This window comes from Scyliorhinus torazame, chromosome 10, assembly GCF_047496885.1.
Source record: "Scyliorhinus torazame isolate Kashiwa2021f chromosome 10, sScyTor2.1, whole genome shotgun sequence".
Taxonomy (NCBI): domain Eukaryota; kingdom Metazoa; phylum Chordata; class Chondrichthyes; order Carcharhiniformes; family Scyliorhinidae; genus Scyliorhinus; species Scyliorhinus torazame.
In genome coordinates this window covers 99,108,214-99,132,118 of record NC_092716.1, presented here as the reverse complement: position 1 = coordinate 99,132,118, position 23,905 = coordinate 99,108,214, and the positions used below count along the sequence as shown (strand labels likewise).

General features: G+C 49.8%; 1 protein-coding gene across 5 annotated transcripts in view; it reads right to left on the bottom strand.

Annotated features, from left to right (window-relative positions):
* Window positions 1-23,905, bottom strand: part of LOC140430792 (uncharacterized) — a 145,027-nt gene that overhangs the window by 108,835 nt on the left and 12,287 nt on the right. For 4 of the 5 annotated variants that reach the window (XM_072518483.1, XM_072518486.1, XM_072518484.1 and 1 more), the window contains exon 3: window positions 4,954-5,008. The exons of the other annotated variant lie outside the window; for it this stretch is intronic. In XM_072518483.1, the coding sequence (XP_072374584.1) occupies window positions 4,954-5,008 (55 nt within the window). The remainder of the gene's footprint in view (window positions 1-4,953; window positions 5,009-23,905) is intronic. 5 annotated transcript variants of the gene reach the window in all.

Sequence of the window (23,905 nt, the reverse complement as noted above, 5' to 3'; positions counted from 1 at the left end):
CTTTTTTTCTTGGATGGGTTGGTGTTTCCAGAGGTTGATGAGGGGAGGAGGCAAGGATTGGCGGAGTTGCTAAGGCTGCAGGAGATAATGGAGGGGGTAGGCTTGATGCAATCAGGAAAGCACTTGGGCCAGATGGCTTCATGGTAGAGTTTTATAAACAGGTTTTGTCGGAACTAGTGCCCCATCTCCTGACTGTGTACAATGAATCGATGGCATGGGGGGAGTTGCCGGCCACGCTCGCACATGCCTCTATTTCATTGATATCAAAAAAGGATAAAGGCCCAGAGTGTGAGTCTTATAGACCCTTCTCCCTGCTAAATACGGATGTGAAGATCTTGGCTAAGGTCGCATGACATTGAGAAGGGTGTGCGCCGTAGGTGGCCACAGAGGTCCAGACTGGGTTCTGAAAGAGGTGGCAGCTGGCCAGTAATATTAGGCGGTTGCTAAATATAGTAATGACTCTGCCAAGAGGGAGAGAACTGGAGGTTATTCTGTCATAGATACATAGAAGATAGGAGCAGGAGGAGGCCTTTTGGCGCTTCGAGCCTGCTCCGCCATTCATCTCGATCATGGCTGATCATCCAACTCAATAACCTAATCCTGCTTTCTCCCCATAGCCTTTGATTCCATTCTCCCAAGTGCTATATCCAGCCACCTCTTGAATATATTCAAAGTTTTAGCATCAACTACTTCCTGTGGTAATGAATTCCACAGACTCACCACTCTTTGTGTGAAGAAATGTCTCCTTATCTCTGTCCGAAATGGTTTACCCTGAATCCTCAGGCTGTGACCCCTGGTTCTGGACACACCCATCACTGGTAACATCTTCCCTGCATCTACCCTGTCTAGTCCTGGTCCTGTTAGAATTTTATAAGTCTCTATGAGATCCCCCCTCATTCTTCTGAACTCCAACGAGAACAAACCCAACCTAGTCAATCTCTCCTCATACGACAGTCCTGCCATCCCTGTAATCAGTCTGGTAAACCTTTGCTGCACTCCCTCGAGAGCAAGAACATCCTTCCTCAGATAAAGAGACCAAAACTGCACACAATACTCCAAGTGTGACCTCACCAAGTCCCTGTGCAATTACAGCAACACATCCCTGCTTCTATACTCAACCTCTTGCAATGAAGGCAAACATCCCATTAGCCTTCTTTACCGCCTGCTGCACTTGCATGCTTACCTTCAGCGACTGGTGAACAAGGACACCCAAGTCCCGCTGCAAACTCACATCTCCCAATTTACAACCATTCAGGTAGTAATCTGCCTTCCTGTTTTTGCTTCCAAAGTGAATAACCTCACACTTATCCAAATTATACTGCATCTGCCATTGGTTTGCCCACTCGCCCAACCTGTCCAGATCTCGCTATAGGATCCATGCATCCTCATCACAATTCACCTTCCCACCTAATTTGGTATCATCTGCAAACATGGAGATATTACATTTTGTTCCCTCATCCAAATCATTAATATATATTGTAAATAGCTGGGGTCCCAGCACCGATCCCTGTGGTATCCCACTAGTTACTGCCTGCCAATTTGAAAAGGACATATTAATCCCTACTCTTTGTTTCCTCTCTGCCAACCAGTTTTCTATCCACCTCAATACATTTCCCCCAATCCCATGCGCTTTAATTTTGCACAATAATCTCTTATGCGGGATTTATCAAATGCCTTCTGAAAGTCCAAATATACCACATCGACTGGCTCCCCCTTGTCGGCTGTCCTGGTTACCTCTTCAAAGAATTCCAACAGATTTGTCAAGCATGATTTTCCCTTCATAAATCCATGCTGACTCTGACTGATCCTGCCACTGCTTTCTAAATGTTCCGCTATAAAGTCCTTGATAATGGATTCAAGCATTTTCCCCACTACCAATGTTAGGCTTACTGGTCTATAATTCCCTGCTTTCTTTCTACCTCCCTTTTTGAATATTGGAGTGACATGAGCTACCCTCCAATCTGCAGGGACAATTCCAGAGTCTATAGAATCCCGGAAGATGACCACCAATGCATCCACTATTTCCAGAGACACCCCCTTAAGCACTCTGCAATGCAGATTCTCAGGCCCTGGGGATTTATCCACCTTCAATCCCATCAGTTTTCCCAGCACAATTACTCTACTAATGTTGATCTCCCTCAGTTCTTCCCTCTCACTAAACCTTTCATTCTCCAGCATTTCTCAGGTCTGATTTGTGTTCTCATTTGTGAAGACAGAACCGACAGATCGATGGATACAGAGAAGGCCTTCGACCGGGTAGAATGGAGGTACCCGTTGAGACTCTAAGGAGGTCTGGGTTTGGACCATTGTTTATAGCATGGATAAGGTTGTTACATGCAGCACTCCCGGCGAGTGTAAGGACAAATGGGATGGATTCAGGGTATTTTAGGTTGCATAGCGGAACACTGCAGGGATGCCTACTGTCCGTTGTTATTCGCGCTGGCGATTGGACCTCTTGGCATTGCATTGAGGGAGTTCAGAGAGTGGAGGGGTATTGTTAAGGGAGGCAGAGAGCATAGAATATCGCTCTATGCAGACGTCCTACTATTATACGTATCAAACCTGCTGGAGTCTATAATGAATCTGTTAGGGAAATTTGGAAGGTCCTTAGAATATAAACTAAATTTGTTGAAGCGTGAGGTATTTCCGGTCACTGTCCAGGGAAGGAGTGCAAATCTGGGGGTTTTGCCGTTCAAACTGGCCAGGGCACAATTTAGACACTTGGGTATACAAATAACACATGAATGGGACACAATGCACAAATGGAACTTGGCCAGGTTGGTTGAGGTGGTGAAGAGGGATCTGAAGTGGTGGAATTCCCTGCCGTTGTCCTTGGCAGGAAGGATACACACAGTTAAGATGAACATACTACCGAGATTATGGGCGGGATTGACCAGCTGTTTATGCTGGCGGTTGTTATATTACTCTTTGGTAATATGTCGTTACTCTTTTCTTTATATATCCAGAATGGTCTAATGGTGTGATTCTCAAGAAACCACCAATCTTCAACTTAAAGCAAAATGGATTTAATGAATGAAGAATTGATTAATATTGAGTTTGCACACTCTACAGAATAAAGTATCAATTATTTTAAACTACATGTGCTAACTATACTGTGACCTATCTCTCTAACACTCTGCTGTCTAGTCACCCCTGGTTCGAAGAGACCAAGATCCTTTGAATTCTCATATTTATACAAGAATCTAGTGTTACCATCTAGTGGTTGTGTTACACTAAGATGTAGTCATTAACCCTTCATATGTCTCTATATATAGATAATTACTATATCCCCTTTTCTTTTACATTTCTTTCTTGTGTTTAACAAAAGGCAAAATGTCTAACAATAATATACAACAAAACTGTCTCTGTATGTCTCGATATATACATATCACAACAAATTCCGCTCCCAAGCCGGCGCACGTGTTTCCCTGCGACGAGAGGTGCTGTCACTGGGCATTGTATCACTACCCATTGACAACAGCTAGGTCAGTAGGTGTGGGAGGGGATCTGCAAACCTATATGTTCCTGGGGAGCTCAAAGCTGGGGGTTTCTGGGCTGCAGTGTTTGACACAATATCGGAGATAGTGAGGGTCAAGCTGGCACCGTGCCCTGTGGTGGTAATCTTTGGGATTTCAGAGTTACCAGAGGTGTTGGAGGGGAGGGGGCTGATGTGGTAGCCTTTGCCTTGCTGATTGCAAGGCAAAAATTCCTATTGTGTTGGAGATCATGGGTGCCACCGGGGGTTTTGGCATGGCTGGGAGATCTTCAAATTCTTGAAGTTGGAGAAAATTAAATATGCACTCAGGAAGAAGTGTTCTTCATGAGATGTAAACTCTTTCTATCCCTGTTTAAATACATTTTTGTTGCCAAATGGTGGGGGGGGGGGGGGGGGGGCTTAGATGGAGGAAGAAGGAATGGGGGTTATTTTGGAGAGGGGGGAAAGAGAGGGAAACATTTTTTCAAACTGTTTGTAACCTGTTTCAAACTGATTTACTGTTTGTGAATGTAACTGTTTGAAATAAAATATATTAAACAGAAAATAGCTTTTGAATGCCCGTTTGTTTATTTTGACAGTCTCATGGGCATTTCAAAGATCTCCCAGTGTTATTATAGGTATCATGCATTCAATGCATAATGGCTATGGAAGAATGCTTCAAAGCCTCAACAGATCTCTAAACATAAATCAATGGAAAGAGAAAGTACATGTCGAGATGGCACATTAAAGTCAGATTCTTAATATTGTTGAATGCGGAAGAGGACTTTATCCACTGGATAAAGTACGCTAGTGCATGTAAACCAATGCTGGCCAATTAAATGGACGCACATCTTTTCAAGGACAGAGTCCTATGATCGATCACTGCACTTAAACATATTTAACTTATCACACAGCATCAAACAGTTCAAGTTGGCAAAACCATTTAAATTTATCTGTCAAAAGATTCCTGATTCCATAACAGGCTTCCATCAAGGCTCATGAGATGCTGTGAACTAAATCACTTGCAAAACAAAATGGTCCAACACCATGGAAATAGTAGGGAGGGTCTAAAATGGCCAAACCCACAAAGGAATAGGCAAGGATGGGATTGCCACATGTGGTCTCGCTAACCACACCCTTACCATAGGACCTTAAGAATCCTGCACCCTGGGAATGGGGGTAGGAGTACTGGAATTGTGTCCCACTCACCATTTTTAAATCCCCCTGCCTCCATAATGACATGGACAGAGGCATGAAAATCCAACCCATTATTTTGTCTTTCCTTTGTTTTTTTCTTTTTTTACTCCTCTCTCCTCATTCCTTTTAGCATGATTTGTTGTATGTGCTATTTCATCATAGTGCAAGTGTTAGTTACCATGGAGTCCGCTTTCCCTCCTTTCCTATTTAACATTGTATTTTATAAATTAGTAATTTCTTCATTGAAAGATTTTCATATCACCAACTATTTTCCTACTTACACAAAATCTATAGCAGGATTGCTTCCAGATGCTTTAAACTGCCTGTGGACTTTCTCTATTAAAAATGAAAGGGAACAGATTATCTTCTAGTCAAACTGCAGGTTGATGTCACATAGTAGGCAAGTGATACAGTTCTATTTTAAGTCTCTGCGCATGCAGTTGGTTATTTCTTTCAAGTTTACACCCGAGTTATCAGTGTCTCTCTCCATTCCCACCCCTCTCGCGTTTCTTTTGCAATAACATCATTTTTATGTCAAAACAACAAACAAAAGGAAGCTGATTCTATGGGGATTCTATCATTTTATGTATGACATTTAACAGATTTGTGTGTTGTTCTGTACTTGGTTTCTGCAGTTAATTGGATATTTGTTATTGAAAGGCCAACTCATTTTTTAAGATTAACTGTAATTAAAAAAACCTGTCGCTGTCTGTGTGGAGTTTGCACATTCTCTCTGTGTCTGCCTGGGTCTCACCCCCACAACCCAAAGAAGTGCAGGGTACACCAATTTTCCACACTAAATTGCCCCTTAATTGGAAGAAAGGAATTGGGTACTCTAAATTTATTTCAAACATTTTCTTTTTTAAAAGACCGGATGAGTGACTCGATGCAGGATTTAGGCAACAATTAACAAAACCAAAGGGAGACCCTATTGAATAAAATACACCACAAGCTTGTTATATTAAAGCAAATGCACTTCATATCTTGATATTGTTTCTACCAGAACACATCTGCTTGGCTCTTGCATTGGGTTTTGTATTGAAATCCTCTAGGCCATCTTCACATGGTTTGTGAATGTTTTCATCCCACAACCAGTTATTTATTTACACTTCATTGCAGTGCCTCACCTGGTCTCTCCCTATGTTGCCTTTATTGTGCTCAACTGGATATGTGTATGTTCAGAGGCAATCTTCAGACAATTTACTATCTTTGACGCAGAGTAAATACAAGAAGATTGAATGACTCAGTTGGTTAGCACACAGTTCTTTCAGCACTTGGATCCAAGTTGCTTTGCAGCCCAAACTAATGTGGTGAAAAGCTCTTTTCTCTGATAGATTTCGCTCAAGACTATTACAGCTAAGTGGAACACAAGTGAAAGCTTCAGGCGGTCTCAGCCCAGTTGATGAGGGGAACAAAGCCCACAGTACAAGACAGAGTTACTAACCTAGTAGTTTTCCACAGAGAGGGCATGAAAATATGAGGGCTGTGAAATATGATAGTGCAGGTATACTTCTGAGGTGCGGTGTCATGGTTCTTTTATCTAATTTGCTCACCGGGCTAGTGGTGAACACTTGCATGTGGAGGTGAAGAGATGCTGGCCCTCTGTTTCCTGGGATCAGAATTAACAGGAAAGCAATCAAATATCTAGTTGCAGTGAAGTTTTAAATAAGTGGCCATGAGATGGAAACGAACTTGAAACAAACATGCAGGAGATTAGCATTTGCATTTAGAAGTTGCCCAAACGTCAAGGTGACACCAACATCAAGTCAGTCTGCCCACAAACAGGAACAGGACACATCGTTTATTTATTTTTTTCTATGTTTTTGAGGAGAAAAGTCCAGTGAAGTAAGTTGGAATTTGCTTTGACTGTTCCACTTTATGCCAGTGAACTAAAACAAATTAAATATTCCTCTCTGGCCTCGTGTTACCAAACATTTCCCAGACTGCCTTTGAAAAGATTGGAGGGTGAATATCCAATCCAAATCACAAGGGGGCACTATTGATACACCCTGGGGCACACTATTATAATGCTAGATAATGGGCAGCACAAACACACTCAGAAAGCAAAAAAACACAGATAATTTCTAAAACTAGCCAACGCTGATGTAATGGAGAATAAATGAGGCACACCTCAAACTTGCAATATCTAGCTTAAAGAAGGTAGTAAGACCTGCAGGCAACAGCAACCATAATATGATTAAATTGGATTTGATAAATCAGTAACAACATATTATGTTTAATGTAAAAAAAAATTCCAAGGTTGAAAAAATATCATTATAAAACAAAGGGCTGGATTCCCATTCTAGAGACTAAGTGCTACCGACGGTGTAGAATCCCGGGTACTGCGTGCTCCTGTTAGGAGCGCTGGCCAGGAGAAATTCATGTAATGCTACACCAGCATGGCCACCTGCATCCGCCCGATTCCTGGACCTGTTGACGTCTGATTTGCAGGGGAAGGGAATTGCCTCCAGAGTCTGACAAGCTGGAACAGCTTTTAAGCACTCCACTCACCACAGACTGTCATTCCAGCCAATACGATGCTAAAAGAATTGGGCACTTTAAAACAAGCACAGTCACTCCAGCACAGCCTCATGGGAATTCGGACTGGCCAAGTTTGAATACACTAGAAATCAGACAGGCTGCTAAGGCTTGTCTGGACCTGCCCATCAATTATCAATTGGCCATCAAGAGATAATTGATCCTATTGATATGCACTGGCCTATTGTTGCAAACCCAGGCCGGGCCAGACTCTCGGGCGCTTGTGTTCCCAGCGTCACCTTATTTGACAAAGGTGTACGTTCAAACACGGCCATTTGAGTTGGGCACCTGGGGTGGGCCCAGGTGACCTGTCAATTGGGCATCAATCGGATCATTGGACATTAAAAACCCCTTTCATAAGACCATAAGACGTAGGAGCAGAATTACGCCACTTGGCCCATCGAGTCTGCTCCGCCATTCAATCATGCCTGATATTTTCTCATCCCCATTCTCCTGCCTTCTCCCCATAACCCCATATCCCCTTATTAATCAAGAACCTATTTATTTCTGTCTTAAAGACACTCAGTGAATTGGCCTCCACAAACTTCTGCGGCAAAGAGTTCCACAGATTCATCACCCTCTGGCTGAAGAAATTCCTCCTCATATCTGTTTTAAAGTGGTAATACCAGGTATTGCGGTACCTGAGAGGTGGATGACCATTAGTTAGACCCAGGAGTCTACCATTGGCTGATGTACGTAGCTCCGCCCTGAGAGGCGGAGTATAAGAACCGGTGCCGTCCCAGCAGCCTACACTTTCTGTATCGAAGCTGCTGGGGAAGAGTTCTGGCAGATGAAAGCCTTCAGTTATGAATCACTTTGTCTTGAGAGTAATTGATTGCGCATCAATTTAATCTGCTACAACTTCAGTTGGAAGGATGGATCTTCGTATCAAACCGGAGTGCCTTCAGCTCAGCCCGCACGCGGACAACTCTGCTGCTATTTTCAAACATTGGCTGGCGTGCTTTAAGGGCTACCTCGACACGGCCGCCAACACCCCCACGGAAGGACAAAAGATGCATCTCCTACGCTCACGGGTCAGCCCTGGGATCTACCCTCTTATCGAGGAGGCGGAGAATTATGCTGCCGGGATCGAGCTGCTAGAAGGACATTATATCCGCCCTGTGAACCAGGTCTACGCTCATCAGCTGCTGGCGACTAGGAGGCAAAGCCCCGAGGAAACGTTGGAAGACTTCTACCGGGCGCTGCTGGTGCTGGGACGAAACTGTGGCTGCCCGCCAGTTTCGGGGAGCGAGCACACGGAACTTTTGATCAGGGATGCTTTTGTGGCAGGTATGACCTCCCCCGATATCCGCCAAAGGTTCCTAGAAATGGACACTCTGGGACTTAGAGGCACGGGCCCTGGCAGGGTCCATGGACGTTGCCTATAAAAATGCGCTGTCCTTTGCACCCGATCGCGCGGCGGCCCCCTGGGCTGCGTGGCACCCCGTAGCGGCAGCCCCTCAGACCTTTCCCCGACCCCGCAAGCCTGCGCGGCGAGACGGCCTGCTAACGCCGCCGGACACCGCTGTTTCTTCTGCGGGCAGGCGAATAATCCCCGTCCGCGCTGCCCGACCCGCACCGCCACCTGCAAAGGGTGCGGCAAGAAGGGCCACTATGTGGGGGTCTGCCAGGCCCGCGCCGTGGCCGCGGTCTCCAGCGACTATCGGCAACCCCCCTTCCAGGCCCCGACCGCCCAGCGCTCACCGCCCCCCCCCCCCCATCCTAAGGCCACGTGCGACCCGCGGGTGCTGCCATTTTGCCCCCCGGACACCACGCTGGACAGGTGGGCGCCGCCATTTTGTCCCTCGCCGCCGCCATCTTCTTCATCCCCGGACACCATGTTCGACCCATGGGTGACGCCATCTTGGATGGGGTCCCGGGCCCCCAGCCCAGCCGACTACATGCTGCCCGACCAGAACTCTCAATTACTTCATCTGGCCTCGGTGACTCTGGACCAGAGTCGGCCCCGGACGCTTGCAACAGCTACAACGACGATCTCCATCAACGGCCACGAGACGTCGTGCTTGATTGACTCTGGGAGCACGGAAAGCTTTGTTCACCCTGACACGGTAAGGCGCTGTTCTCTTGACACCCATCCCGTAAACCAAAGGATCTCCCTGGCCTCCGGGTCACACTCGGTGGAGATAAAGGAGTTCTGCCTAGCGAACCTCACTGTTCAAGGCAGGGAATTCAACAATTTCCGCCTGTACGTCCTGCCGCACCTCTGCGCAGCCACTCTCCTTGGGCTGGATTTCCAGTGCCATTTGCAAAGCCTGACTTTTAAATTCGGCGGCCCTATACCCCCACTTACTGTCTGCGGCCTCGCGACCCTTAAGGTCGACCCGCCTTCCCTGTTTGCGAACCTCACCCCAGATTGCAAACCCCGCGCCACCAGGAGCAGACGCTACAGTGCCCAGGACCGGACCTTTATCAGATCGGAGGTCCAAAGGCTGCTGAGGGAAGGGGTCATCGAAGCGAGCAACAGTCCCTGGAGAGCTCAAGTAGTGGTGGTAAAGACCGGGGAGAAACATAGGATGGTCACTGACTACAGTCAGACCATCAACAGTTTTACGCAGCTGGATGCGTACCCTCTCCCCCGTATAGCCGACCTGGTGAACAGGATCGCGGAATACAAGGTTTTCTCCACGGTGGATCTCAAGTCTGCCTACCACCAGCTATCACTCCGTAATGGTGACCGCCAGTACACTGCCTTCGAAGCAGATGGGCGGCTCTATCACTTTTTAAGGGTTCCCTTTGGTGTCACGAACGGGGTCTCGGTCTTCCAGCGAGAGATGGACCGAATGGTTGACCGATATGGCTTACGCGCAACGTTCCCGTATCTTGACAACGTCACCATCTGCGGCCATGACCAGCAGGACCACGACACCAACCTCCGCAAATTTCTCCAGACCGCGAAAATCCTTAACCTGACATACAATAAGGATAAATGCGTGTTTAGCACCGACCGTCTTGCCATTCTAGGCTACGTAGTGCGAAGTGGAGTCATAGGCCCCGACCCTGAGCGCATGCGCCCCCTCATGGAGTTCCCCCTCCCTCACTGCCCCAAGGCCCTAAAGTGCTGCCTCGGGTTCTTCAGCTATTACGCACAGTGGGTCCCCAACTACGCAGACAAAGCCCGACCCCTGATCCAGTCCACAACCTTCCCTCTGTCGACGGAGGCCCGCCAGGCCTTCAGCCGCATCAAAGCAGATATTGCAAAAGCCACGAAGCGCGCCATCGACGAGTCCCTCCCCTTCCAGGTCGAGAGCGATGCGTCCGACGTAGCTCTGGCGGCCACCCTCAACCAAGCGGGCAGGCCTGTGGCTTTCTTCTCCCGTACCATCCATGCTTCCGAAATTCGCCATTCCTCGGTCGAAAAGGAGTTCCAGGCCATAGTAGAAGCTGTGCGACACTGGAGGCATTATCTGGCCGGCAGGAGATTCACTCTCCTCATGGACCAACGGTCGGTTGCCTTCATGTTCGATAATGCGCAGCGGGGCAAGATTAAGAACGACAAGGTCTTGCGGTGGAGGATAGAACACTCCACCTACAATTACAAGATCTTATACCGTCCAGGGACGCTAAACGAGCCTCCTGATGCCCTGTCCCACGGCACTTGTGCCACCGCACAAGTGGACCGCCTCCGATCCCTCCAAGGGGACCTCTGCCACCCGGGGGTCACTCATTTCTTTTTCATTTTATCAAGGCCCGCAACCTGCCCTACTCCATCGAGGAGGTCAGGACTGTCACCAGGGACTGCCAAATGTGCGCGGAGTGCAAACCGCACTTCTACCAGCCAGAGAGGGCGCACCTGATAAAGGCTTCCCGTCCCTTTGAACGCCTCAGCATGGATTTCAAAGGCCCCCTCCCCTCCACCGACTGCAACACGTACTTCCTTAACTTGATTGACGAGTACTCCCGGTTCCCATTCGCCATCCCCTGCCCAGACATGACCACAACCACCGTCATCAAGCCCCTCCAGGGTATCTTTACACTGTTCGGTTTCCCCGCGTACATACACAGTGATAGGGGGTGAGCTCCTTTATGAGCGACGAACTGCGTCAATTCCTGCTCAGCAAGGGCATCGCCTCGAGCAGGACGACAAGTTACAACCCCCGGGGAAACGGGCAGGTAGAGAGGGAGAACGGAACGGTCTGGAAGACCGTCCTGCTGGCCCTACGGTCCAGGAATCACCCAGTCTCCCGCTGGCAGGAAGTCCTCCCGGTGGCCCTCCATTCCATCCGGTCACTGCTCTGTACAACCACAAATCAGACACCTCATGAACGTCTCCTTGTTTTCCCCATGACGTCCTCCTCCGGGACCTCGTTCCCAACCTGGCTAGCGACATCCGGACCCATCCTGCTTCGGAAACATGTGAGGGCGCACAAGTCGGACCCGTTGGTCGAGAGGGTCCACCTGCTGCACGCCAACCCCCAGTACGCCTACGTAGCGTTCCCTGATGGCCGCCAAGACACGGTCTCCCTTCGGGACCTGGCATTCGCCGGAACCCCACGCGCACCTGAACCATTGCCCCCACCCTTCCCACAGCACCTAACTGAAGGGTCAGTACTCCCGCTGCTCCTGCCTAGGCCCGAACACACACCAACGCCCCCTACAGGCGCTTTCCCCCCCTGTGCACCTTTTGCCCCAACAGCGCTGCCTGGGGGTGACGAAGTGCCTGGGAGGACGACATCACACTTCCGGAGTCACAACCGCCGGGACCCCCATCAGGATCACCGCCGAAGCCCAGACGCTCCAGAAGGACGACCAGGCCACCCGATCGACTGATTGCTGCACTATGAACACTTTGTTAATACCCTCGACATCACGGTACCTCCATACCTGGTCATACCATGCGAAAGGCGACTATTAACGCTGGCCATCACCCCGCCGGGCTCTTTGTTAACAGGGGGTGTATGTGGTAACACCAGGTATTGCGGTACCTGAGAGATGGATGACCATTGGTTAGACCCAGGAGTCTACCATTGACTGATGTACGTAGCTCCGCCCTGAGAGGCGGAGTATAAGAACCGGTGCCTCCCAGCAGCGTTCACTTTCTGTATCGAAGCTGCTGGGGAAGAGTTCTAGCAGATTAAAGCCTTCAGTTATGAATCACTTCGTCTTGAGAGTAATTGATTGCGCATCATAAAGGATCATCCCTTTAATCTGAGATGGTGTCCTCTGGTTCTAGTTTTTCCTACAAGTGGAAACATCCTCTCCACGTCCACTCTATCCAGACCTTGCAGTATCTTGTACATTTCAATAAGATCCCCTCTCATCCTTCTAAACTCCGAGTACAGACCCAGAATCCTCAAACGTTCCTCATACGACCAGTTCTTCATTCCAGGGATTGTTCTTGTGAACCTCCTCTGGACCCTTTCCAAGGCCAGCACATCCTTCCTTAGATATAGGGTCCAATACTGCTCCCAATACTCCAAATGGGGTCTGACCAGAGCCTTACACAGCCTCAGAAGTACATCCCTGGTCTTGTATTCTAGCCCTCTTGACATGAATGCTAACATTGCATTTACCTTCTTAACTGCCGACTGAACCTGCAGATTAACCTTAAGAGAATCGTGAACAAGGACTCCCAAGTCCTTTTGTGCTTCTGCTTTCCGAAGCATTTCCCCATTTAGAAAATAGTCTATGCCTAGATTCCTCCTTCCAAAGTGCATAACCTCACACTTTTCCACATTGTATTTCATTTGCCACTTCATTGCCCACTCTCCTAGCTTGTCCAAGTCCTTCTGCAGCCCCCTCGCTTCCTCAATACTACTTGTCCCTCGACAGATCTTTGTATCATCTGCAAACTTAGCAACAGTTCCTTCAGTACCTTCTACCAGATCATTAATGTATATTGTAAAAAGTTGTGGTCCCAGCACAGACCCCTGAGGCACCCTTTGATACACCATTGGCAAAAGACCACAGAAAATGGGAAAAGGGCGCAAAGCCCAGGGGGATAAAAGTAGGTACTCCGGATCCCTCGGCAGCAAAGACTTAGAGTGGGACGTGACCTTGACCAGGCCAGAGAAGTGAAGACCAGACCAGAAGGAAGGAACAGACTGCTAGCGAAAACCACTTTCGTGAAGATGGACCAGAGGAACGCAGTGATCAGATCCATAGGCCGACCAAGCCATCTTAGCGGGTAGTATAAACTGATCTTGGGAACATCTAATATTTTGTGTTAAATAAATATTGTTGAATTTGAACTTGTGTTTGTGGTTTGTTCTTGTTATTAAAGACACCCTCGATAAAAACTTGCGTAAGTAAACTGGTCAAAAGTATCTGAGGTTATACAGATACAACATGATGTAGTCAGATGCCTGGATGCATCGGACATCCGTGACAGCATGGATGCACCTGTGCACGGATGTTTACAAGATCCCACACAGGCCCCGCTCGAGCCTGGAATGAGCCAGAGGCGCAAACATTAAGCATGACCGTCACCTTGATGGTCACCGGGAGTAAGTGTCCTCCTTCATACCCCAGCGATACCAGGTATGCCACCATCTGGCACAGGTGGCACATGGTCTCCCTGGTGAGCCAGAGTTGCCGGCGCCACACATGGTCCATCAGCTCATTGCAGGTGCTAATGGGTTACACCTTGCATATTGCGGCACAACCTGGCACTCCCCTTGGCCTGTTGCATGGCCGGCACTCCATCTCACCTGCTGGCCCCTGCTCTTCTGGGGCAGACTCCTCTCGTGCAGCGTCCTGACTATTTTTACCCTGGCACTCTCACCGCCGTCCATTCGCAACAGCAGCTGTGGCCAGCTAGATAGCAAGCATAGCTGGCTTGGGAGAGGGGGTGGACACAGAATGTCAACAAGATGAGGATTCCCTTGGAAACTGAAGCAGCGAGTAGTGATAATGGGGGGGTCTCTCTCAGGTTGGAGGGCAGTAACCAGTGGTGTGCCACAGAGATCAGTGCTGGGCCCACAACTCCCCACAATATATATTAATGATTTTGGAGTAAGGAACAGAGTGTACTGTGACCAAATTTGGGGATGATACAAAGGTGGGAGGGATGGCATGTAAGAAGGAGATAAACAGTTTCGAGGGACATATTGACAGGTTAAGTGGGTGGGTAGAAGATGAGCAGATGGAATCTAATGTGGGAAATTGTGAGGTTGTTCATTTCGGAAGAAAGAATGAGAGGGCGGATTATTATTTTAATGGAGAGACTGCAGAAAGTTATAGCACAAAGGGACTTTGGGGGTGTCCTTGTTCATGAAACCCAGAAAGAGAGCATACAGGTGCAGGAGGTAATAGATAGGGAAGGCAAATGGAATGCTGGCTTTTATTTCAAGGGGACTAGAGTATAAAAGCAATGAGGTGATACTGCAACTGCACTAGTCAAGCCACATTTAGCATACTGTGTACAGGTTTGGTCTCCTTTTCATTGGAGGCAGTACAAAGAAGGTTTACTAGGATGATCCAGGGGGAAGGAGGGACTGCCATATAAGGAAAGATTGGGTCTGTACTCCTTGGAGTTCAGAAGAATGAGAGATATTGGGCGGGATTCTCCGACACCCCGCTGGGCCGGAGAATCACCGGGGGGCGGCGTGAATCCCTCCCCCACCGGCTGCCAAATTCTCCAGCACCAGAGTTTTGGCGGGGGCGGGAATCGCGCCGTGTCAGTCGGCAGCCGCTAGCAGCGGCTCCCCCCGGCGATTCTCCAGCCCACGATGGACCGTTTTAGGTTGGTCCCGCCGGCGTAAATTAGACCTGGCTCTTACCGGTGGGACGTGGCTCTGTGGGCAGCCTCCGGGGTCCTCGGGGGGCGGGGGGATCTGGCCCCGGGGGTTGCCCCCACGGTGGCCTGGCCCGCGGGCGGGCCTGTGCCGTGGGGGCACTCTTTCCCTCCGCACTGGCTGCTGTGGACCTCCGCCATGGCCGGTGTGGAGACAAAACCCCCTGCGCATGTGCTGGGATGACGCCAGCACACGCTGGCGCTCCTGCGCATGTGCCAACTTGCGCCGGTCGGCGGAGGCCCTTCAGCGCCGGTTGGCACGGCGCCAAGCCCCTTCCGCGCCGGTTGGCGTGGCGCCAACCCCGCCGGCGCCGACCTAGCCCCTGAAGGTGCACTGGAACTCTCTCGCTCCTATCAGGGACAGTGGTTATTGTCCAAAAAAATCACTGCTCAGGAATCCGCACTGTCACCAATATGGGTTCATATGGCTGGTAGAAAAGAAGATTCAGGCTGCTGGGGGTGACCAAACTCAGGGACATGTTGGATGGCAGACGGGCAAGCTGGATGACACCACATGAACTTACACAATGTGCATCAATTGATGTCCAGCAGCCTCATCCACAGCCTTAAAACCCTGGTGCTCTGCTCCCATTTCACCCGAGGTGTTGAGGCACAGGAATGCTGAATGTAGTACCCTCTCTTTGTGGGCGTCCTCCCCTATTCCGCCGGGAATTTGGCGCAGAGGGTCATGCATTCAGCATTCCTGTGCAATAGATGATTCATGGTTTCCTTCTCTGACTGTATTTTCTGCGACCTTGAGGAGTCTGTGTTTCGTGTGTACATAGATTGTGTGAGGTTGCAATCCCTTTTTGATTATCCTGCTCCTCAACGTTTTCAAATACATGCAACCTGGGAGTCTGTGAACCATCCGAATCTATGGTTGCCTGTGTTGCATGCAGAACCCTCCACAACAAATCCCCGATGGGAAAGAGGAGGACTCCCACACAAAGAGCACTCCACAGGAGTCCCTCACCACCAGGACGGTTGGAGAGGATCAAGATGTGAATGATGTGCAGCTGCAGCCCACACAGGAAACCCCTCTGCACTGAACAAATAGGCATGGAGGAAATTTCAGCAAGGCAGTTCAATTTGTGGGCGGTGGTTCCCGAGGAAGGTTTATGATTCTCTTTAAATGTGCTCTCATTCTGTAATCAAACTTGTGTATCTTTAACAACATAATTTAAAAAACATTAACAGAACATATTGTAATAGTTCCAGTAAATAATCCCAACCTCTGCAGCAACCCATAATTATCTTTACACTAACTTGTACCCAACACTAGGTTCACTTGCTGAGTGGTAGGCTCAGCAATGCTCACTAACAATCAATGTATAGGCAGCACGGTAGCACAGTGGTTAGCACTGTTGCTTCACAGTGCCAGGGTCCCATGTTCGATTCCCAGCTTGGGTCACTGTCTGTGCGGAGTCTGCACGTTCTCCCCGTGTCTGCGTGGCTTTCCTCCAGGTCCTCCCGCAAGTCCTGAAAGACGTGCTGCAAAGTAATTTGGACATACTGAATTCTCCCTCCGTGTATCCGAACAGGCGCCAGAACGTGGCGACTAGGGGCTTTTCACAGCAACTTAATTGCAGTGTTAATGTAAGCCTACTTGTGACAATAGAGATTATTATTTTCAATAATTATCATTTCAGTGATAATCAGTAAACTGACAAGACTGAATTTTCCCATTTCCATGGATGCAGCTTTGGATACAAGCAAAATGCAATTGGCTGCATTGGAGTGGCTACACAAAATGTTCTTGCCTCCGTATACTTTTCGAGGATGGATCTCAGTAACTGCTGGCCAATCACAGCACTTAAAAGTGCAATTAGCCCCTTTTGTGGAACTGAATCGCAATTTGTCCAACAGCTCATGGATCTCTAAACATGAAAGGAGAGCCTGGAGTTTGAATGGCTGTTACTTCATAGCTGAAGGTTGCAAACCATGTGAGACCTTTCACTAAGTTGTTGATATTAAATTGCAGTGCTTAGAACCCCCCCCCCCCACAAGCAGATCGCACTTCATTGCAACCACTTCATGGAGACTGGTGTCTCAATTAATGTAGCTCTTGTAGCTGCAAGTGTAGCAGCTGCACTCCTCCTGAAGGCACCTCCTGATGTGTTGGGTATGCTAGGTCTGCGAGGACTGCGTTTACCAGAGCAGTGAGAGAGACAGGCTACCAACACTTGTAGAAGTACAACTCTATTTTATTTAGCTATGAGCTGTTAAACATACTTGCACTGTGGGTTACAACTATGTTAGGTTGACTGGAGACCTGAGGCTAACCTGACCAGACTATACTGCTAGCACATGGTAGATGTTCGCGTTACTGATCACGGGGGGCTCTGGCTTTCTCAGAGGCTGCATCCCGAATGAGCGGGAAAACTAGTGCCCTCTGGCTATATAGTGGCCGTGTCCTGTCTGGTGATTGGCTGCTATGTTCTGTGTGTTGATTGGTCTTTCAGTGTGTCAGTCAGTGTCTGTCTCTGCACCATCATATACTTGTGTGTATATTATGACATCTTCCCCTTTTTGAGAAAAAAAAATGTGTACGTGGCAATAAATAGTGTGGTATGTGAATGTTTCTGACTGTGGAGAATATGTGAGCATATTTACAGGACTATATACAAAGATTCTAACATATTTACACGGGAAGGTGTCTAGTGCAGATACACTGTATGTAACAAAACACGGGACATGAATCACAGTATGTACAAACTAGCGAACAAACAACCAGGGTAACGAAACAATCAGTCCATGAGTTTAGAGAGCTCACAAATTCAGGCAGTTCATAAATTCAGTTTCTGTGGTGGGCGACAAATTCTGGTTGACCGCCGCAAGGGTGGGTCAGGGGCTGCCTGCTCTGGAACGGGCGGGACTGTGTCAGTCGCAGAGGGTGGCAACAGAAGAGGCAGATCTGCGCGCTCTTGGACGGGCCTGTACTGAGGGCGAGGTAGGGCATCACGATCTGGCGGCGAGTGTGGAAGGAGCCCAGTGCCCGCCTATTTCGGTGAAGAAAAGGGCCATCCTGCATACGAACCAGGAACGACCTGGGGGCCACTTGCGTGATTACCACCGCGGCGGCAAACCAGCCACCTTCAGGACGTTGTACACGAACCTGGTCATCAGGAACGAGAGCAGGGAGATCTGTGGCATGGGCATTGTACGCTGACTTGTGTTGGGCCCGAGACAGTTGTATTCGACGGAGGACCGGAACGTTGTCCAAGTCTGGGGCGTGTATTGCAGGCACCGTCATTTGTAATGTGCGGTTCATTAACAATTGAGCTGGTGACAGGCCAGTGGACAATGGAGTTTACCTTTCGGCAAGTAGTATGAGGTAAAAGTCAGATCCCGCATCGGCCGCTTGTAGCTATGTAAAATGGCTGACTCCCGATTAGAATGGCCAAACCCCGATTTAAAATGGTGAACGGAAGAGGCTGATGGGAAAATCAGCCAACAGGACTCAAACAGACAGCTGCAGGTAGAAGCCAGACCAAACCGATACCTGCAGCCATCAACATAACAACACCCCAGCCATCTGCATATTAAGCAGCAATCCCCGGGAACAATTGATACAAAATAGACACACAAAGCCGACCCAGACCTTTCGGCACCAGCAGGAGCTGACACAAAGAGGGGTAAACGACCACCCTTCGAACAAGGAATCGCTCCAGCATTGGAGAATATCGAACCAAGTGATTGGGACCAAGTCCAATCACTTGGAACCAGGTACAAGGTCCGCCCCGAGAGGGGGGGAGGAAGCCCCTGGAGACTATAAGAATAGGGGCCAAGTTCAAATCGACCCTTTTTCTCCTCCCGGCTGCAGCACCCTTCTTCTCCTCTCCGCACCCTTCGAGACCCTTGCTGAAAGAAAACGCAAGTTTTACTCCAACGATCGCTACCAGATAGACACTCCTGACTATCGACCTGTACCAGCTTTTGAATCCCGCAGGCTCAGAACCCATTCGAAAGACCATTCGTTTCCCTGACCTGGTGGGCCATTTCCAAAGTTAAGTATTGGCCTGTTAGTGGTAGGTAGTAGTTTAGAAGTAGAATTAATGTATAAGTATTAATTGCTGTATATAATAAATGAGCGTTGATTTAACTCTTACTAAGCGGTGTGTTGCATTATTAATCATTACTTGGACTTGAACCACGTGGCGGTATCAGAAAGATACCTGGCGACTCAAGAGCAAAGGTGACAGAATTAGAGCAAACAAACTAAGGCTAAAACGAGCAACACGCTTTGCACAGGAGTCGTTTGACAGCGTGTACCCCCTTCTCAGCTTTGCCATTCGACTGGGGGTAGTGGGGACTTGAGGTGACATGCGTGAAATTATACCGCCGGGCAAAGTTGGACCACTCCTGACTAGCAAAACACGGGCCATTATCGGACATGACCGTGAGTGGGATGCCATGGTGAGCAGAAGTCTCCTTGCACGCACGGATGACCGCTGTCGACGTGAGGTCATGCAGCCAAACTACCTCTGGGTAGTTAGAGAAGTAGTCCACTATGAGGACATAGTCCCGGCCTAGTGCATGGAAAAGATCAATGCCAACCTTGGTCCAGGGGGACGACACCAGTTCATGTGGCTGCAAGGTCTCTTTTGGCTGAGCTGGCTGGAACCATTGGCATGTCGGGCAGTTGAGAACGGCGTTGCCGATGTCATGGTTGATGCCAGGCCAGTGCACTGCCTCACAGGCCCGCCGTCAGCACTTCTCCACCCCCAGGTGACCCTCATGGAGCTACTCAAGGACGAGCTCCCGCATACTGTGCGGGATGACGATCCTGTCCAACTTTAGCAGAATTCCATCTACCACTGCCAGGTCATCTTTGATGTTGTAGAATTGCGGGCATTGGCCCTTGAGCCATCCTTCTGTAAAATGGCGCATGCCGCGTTGGAGCAAAGGATCATTGACTGTTTCACGATGAATCTGGATGAGTCGTTCGTCCGTGGCGGGCAAGTTAGATGCGCAGAACTTAACATGAGCATCAATTTGGCACACGAAGCCCGACGGCTCGCAGGGCGGAGTGACAGAACGGGAGAGTGCATCGGTGACGATGAGTTCCTTACCTGGGGTGTAGACCAGTTTGAAGTCATACCCCCTGAGTTTAATGATGCGTTGCAGGCATGGCGTCATATCGTTAAGGTCCTTCTGTATAATGTTGACCAGTGGCCTGTGGTCCGTTTCGACCGTAAATTTGGGGAGTCCATAGACGTAGTCGTGGAATTTGACAATTCCTGTGAGGAGGCCCAGGCACTCTTTTTCCATTTGCGCATAGCGTTTCTCGGTGGGCGTCATTGCACGCGATGCGTATGCTACTGGAGCCCACGAGGTGGCGTCGTCGCGTTGGAGGAGCACTGCTCCAATGCTGGACTGGCTCGCATCAGTGGAGATCTTCGTCTCCTTGGCAGGGTCGAAGAATGCCAATACCGGGGCCTTGGTGAGTTTCGCCCTGAGTTCACACCACTCTTGCTCGTGGGCGGGGAGCCATTGGAATTCGGTAGTCTTCTTCATCAGATTGCGGAGAGCCATGGTGAGGGATGCGAGGTTGGGGATGAACTTCCCCAGGATGTTGACCATGCCTAGGAAGCGGAGGACCGCCTTCTTGTCCTCCGGTGTCTTCATGGTATTGATTGCCGACACCTTGTCTGCATCCGGTTGCACACCAAACTGCGATATGTGGCCGCCGAGGGATTTTAGTTCTGTTTGACCAAAGGAGCATTTGGCTCTGTTGAGGCGGAGGCCATGCTCATGGATTCTCCGGAAGACGCGTTGGAGGTGATCAATGTGTTCCTGCGGGGTGGTAGACCAGAAGATGATGTTGTCTACATATACCTGCACCGCTTCGATGACCTCCATCATCTGCTCCATTATTCGGTGGAACACCTCCGAGGCTGAGATGATGCCAAACGGCATCCGGTTGTAACAAAACCGGCGAAATGGGGTGTTAAAGGTGCAGAGCTTCCGACTGGATGCGTCAAGCTGTATCTGCCAGAACCCCTTGGATGCGTCCAGCTCTTATAAAAATTTGGCGCGAGCCATCTCGCAGGCGAGTTCTTCGCACTTTGGGATAGGGTAGTGTTCCCTCATGATGTTCCGGTTCAGATCTTTGGGGTCGATGCAGATGCGTAGTTCTCCGGATGGTTTCTTAACACACACCATGGAGCTGACCCAGTCGGTTGGTTCTGTTAATTTAGATATGATGCCCTGGTCCTGGAGGTCCTGCAGCTGCTGCTTGAGGCAGTCCTAAAGGGGCGCCGATACCCGGCGAGGTGCATGAACCACAGGCGTGGCATTTGGTTTTAAAATAATTTTGTACGTGTATGGGAGTGTGCCCATGCCCTCGAAAACGCTGTGGTATCGAGTGATGATGTTCTTCAGTTGTGTTTGAAAGTCGGCGTCCGGTGATGCTGAAGCCTCAGCGGGTGACATGGAGTGAACCCTTTGGACGAGGTTTAGGATCTTGCACGCCTGAGCACCGAGCAGGGAAGCTTTAGTGGCCCCTACAATCTCGAAGGGCAGGGTGGCCTTTAAGGAACGGTGCGACACAACAAGCTGGCATGAGCCGCTGGCAGCAATGGCATTACCATTGTAGTCGAGAAGCTGGCAGGCGGATGGAAGGATGGTCGGCTTAACGTGGAGGCTGTCCAGGTCAGACCGCGCAATGAGGTTGGCTGAAGCGCTGGTGTCCAGCCTGAATCAGATGCGAGATTTGTTGACCGTGAAGGTGGCACAGCACTCATATTCCGGATCAATGCTCATCACTGGGAAGGGCTTGGCCTTTTTCTTTTGAAGCACCGTGTGCATGGTGATGATACCCACCCGGAATGGGGATTTGAGATCCTCAGTGTCAGGGTCTGGAACCATGTCGGAGTCGGAATCGGTGACCGGTTGTTGTACGGTTCGGACGTCCCTGCGCTGCTGGTTGGAGCGACGGGAGGCAGGTGCTTGAGCAGACCTGCAGAGGGCTGCGTAGTGGCCAAGCTTGCCACACTGGAGACAGCGTCGAGATTTCGCGGGACATTGCCGCTTTAAGTGGGAGGAGCCACAGTTGTGGCACGTCATGACGTCAGAACACTCAGTGCGCCACCATGCATGCGCGGTGCGGTCGTACGTAGTGCGCGCCTGCACAGTTCGGTCTTCGGCCTCGCCGTCCCCTCGGTCGTTGCGCGCATGTGCGGGAGCCTGGGAAAAGCGCGCAAAGAGGCCCCCTCATCCAGGCTTAGGCCCTGGAGCTGTTTTACAGCCTGCACCCGCTCTGCTTCATGGGGGCCTTGCCGCGCCGCCTCTGCCGCTTGAATGTGCGAGTATCGGTTAGTGGCGTGTTCATGCAGAGCGCAGGTTTTGATGGCTATAGCGAGGGTGAGCTGTTTAACTTTGAGGAGCTGCTGGCGTAGGGTGTCCGAGTGCACACTGAAAACGATCTGGTCGCAGATTATTGAATCGGAGGTGGAGCCGAAATTGCAGGATTGCGCGAGGATGTGAAGATGGGTGAGGAAAGATTGAAAAGGTTCATCCTTACCCTGCAGACGCTGTTGAAAGACGAAGCGTTCAAAACTTTCATTAACTTTGATGTCACAGTGGCTGTCGAATTTGAGCAGGACTGTCTTGAACTTGGACTTGTCCTCACCTTCAGCGAATGTGAGGAAGTTGAAAATATGGATGGCGTGGTTCCCGGCCGTGGAGAAGAAGAGAGCAATCTTTCTGGCGTCTGAGGCAGCTTCCAGGTCGGTAGCTTCGAGGTACAGTTGAAACTTTTGTTTAAAAATCTTCCAGTTCGCACCGAGGTTGCCGGTGATGCGGAGCGGCGGGGGAGGGCGGACGCTGTCCATACTACCGGATGGCTGATCGCTGGTCGAAGGCAGATTATTTCAGGGTAGGTCCATCAAACTCTAACATCACGTACTGGTACCATGATGTGCTGGGTATGCTGGGTCTGCGAGGACTGCGTTTACCAGAGCAGTGAGAGAGACAGGCTACCAACACTTGTAGAAGGACAACTCTATTTTATTTAGCTATGAGCTGTTAAACATACTTGCACTGTGGGACTTCCGGGTGCGGCGATGACCAGCTAAGTCGCACGGATGGAAAAAGGAGAGGAAAGTGGCCGGATTGCGGTGGATCCTCTAGAGCAGCGGCCAGGAAGGCAAGCACAAAGCAAGATGGCGTCGGAAGGTGGCAGTTTAATATGGGGCCCTGACCAACAAGAGTTCCTGCGGCGCTACGTGGAAGAACTTAAAAAGGAGATGAAGAAGGAGCTGTTGGCCCCGATATTACAGGCGAGTGAAGGGCTAAAGGAGGAGCAAAAGACCCAGGAGCAGGAGCTTCGGTTCGTGAAGGCAAAGGCTGCTGAGAATGAGGACGAAATACAGGGCCTAGTGGTGAAGACAGAGATGCACGAGGCACAACACAAAAGGTGTGTGGAAAGGCTGGAGGTGCTGGAAAATAATGCGGGGAGGAAGAATTTAAGGATTCTTGGTCTTCCCGAAGGTGCAGAAGGGGCGGACGTTGGGGCATATGTGAGCACGATGCTTCACTCGTTAATGGGATCGGAGGCCCCGACGGGCCCGTTGGAGGTGGAGAGAGCTTATCGAGTTATGGCGCGAAGACCGAGGGCTGGAGAAATTCCTCGAGCCATAGTGGTGAGATTTCTCCGATATAAGGACAGAGAGATGGTCCTCAGATGGGCAAAGAAAACTCGGAGCAGTAGGTGGGAGAACGCGGTGATCCGCGTATATCAAGATTGGGGTGCGGAGGTGGCGAGAAGGAGGGCAAGCTTTAATCGGGCCAAGGCGGTGCTGCACAAAAGGAAGGTTAAATTTGGAATGCTGCAGCCGGCAAGACTTTGGGTCACACATCAAGGGAAACACCACTACTTTGAAACGGCAGAAGTGGCGTGGACATTTATTGTCGAGGAGAAACTGGAATAAGCGGGCTAG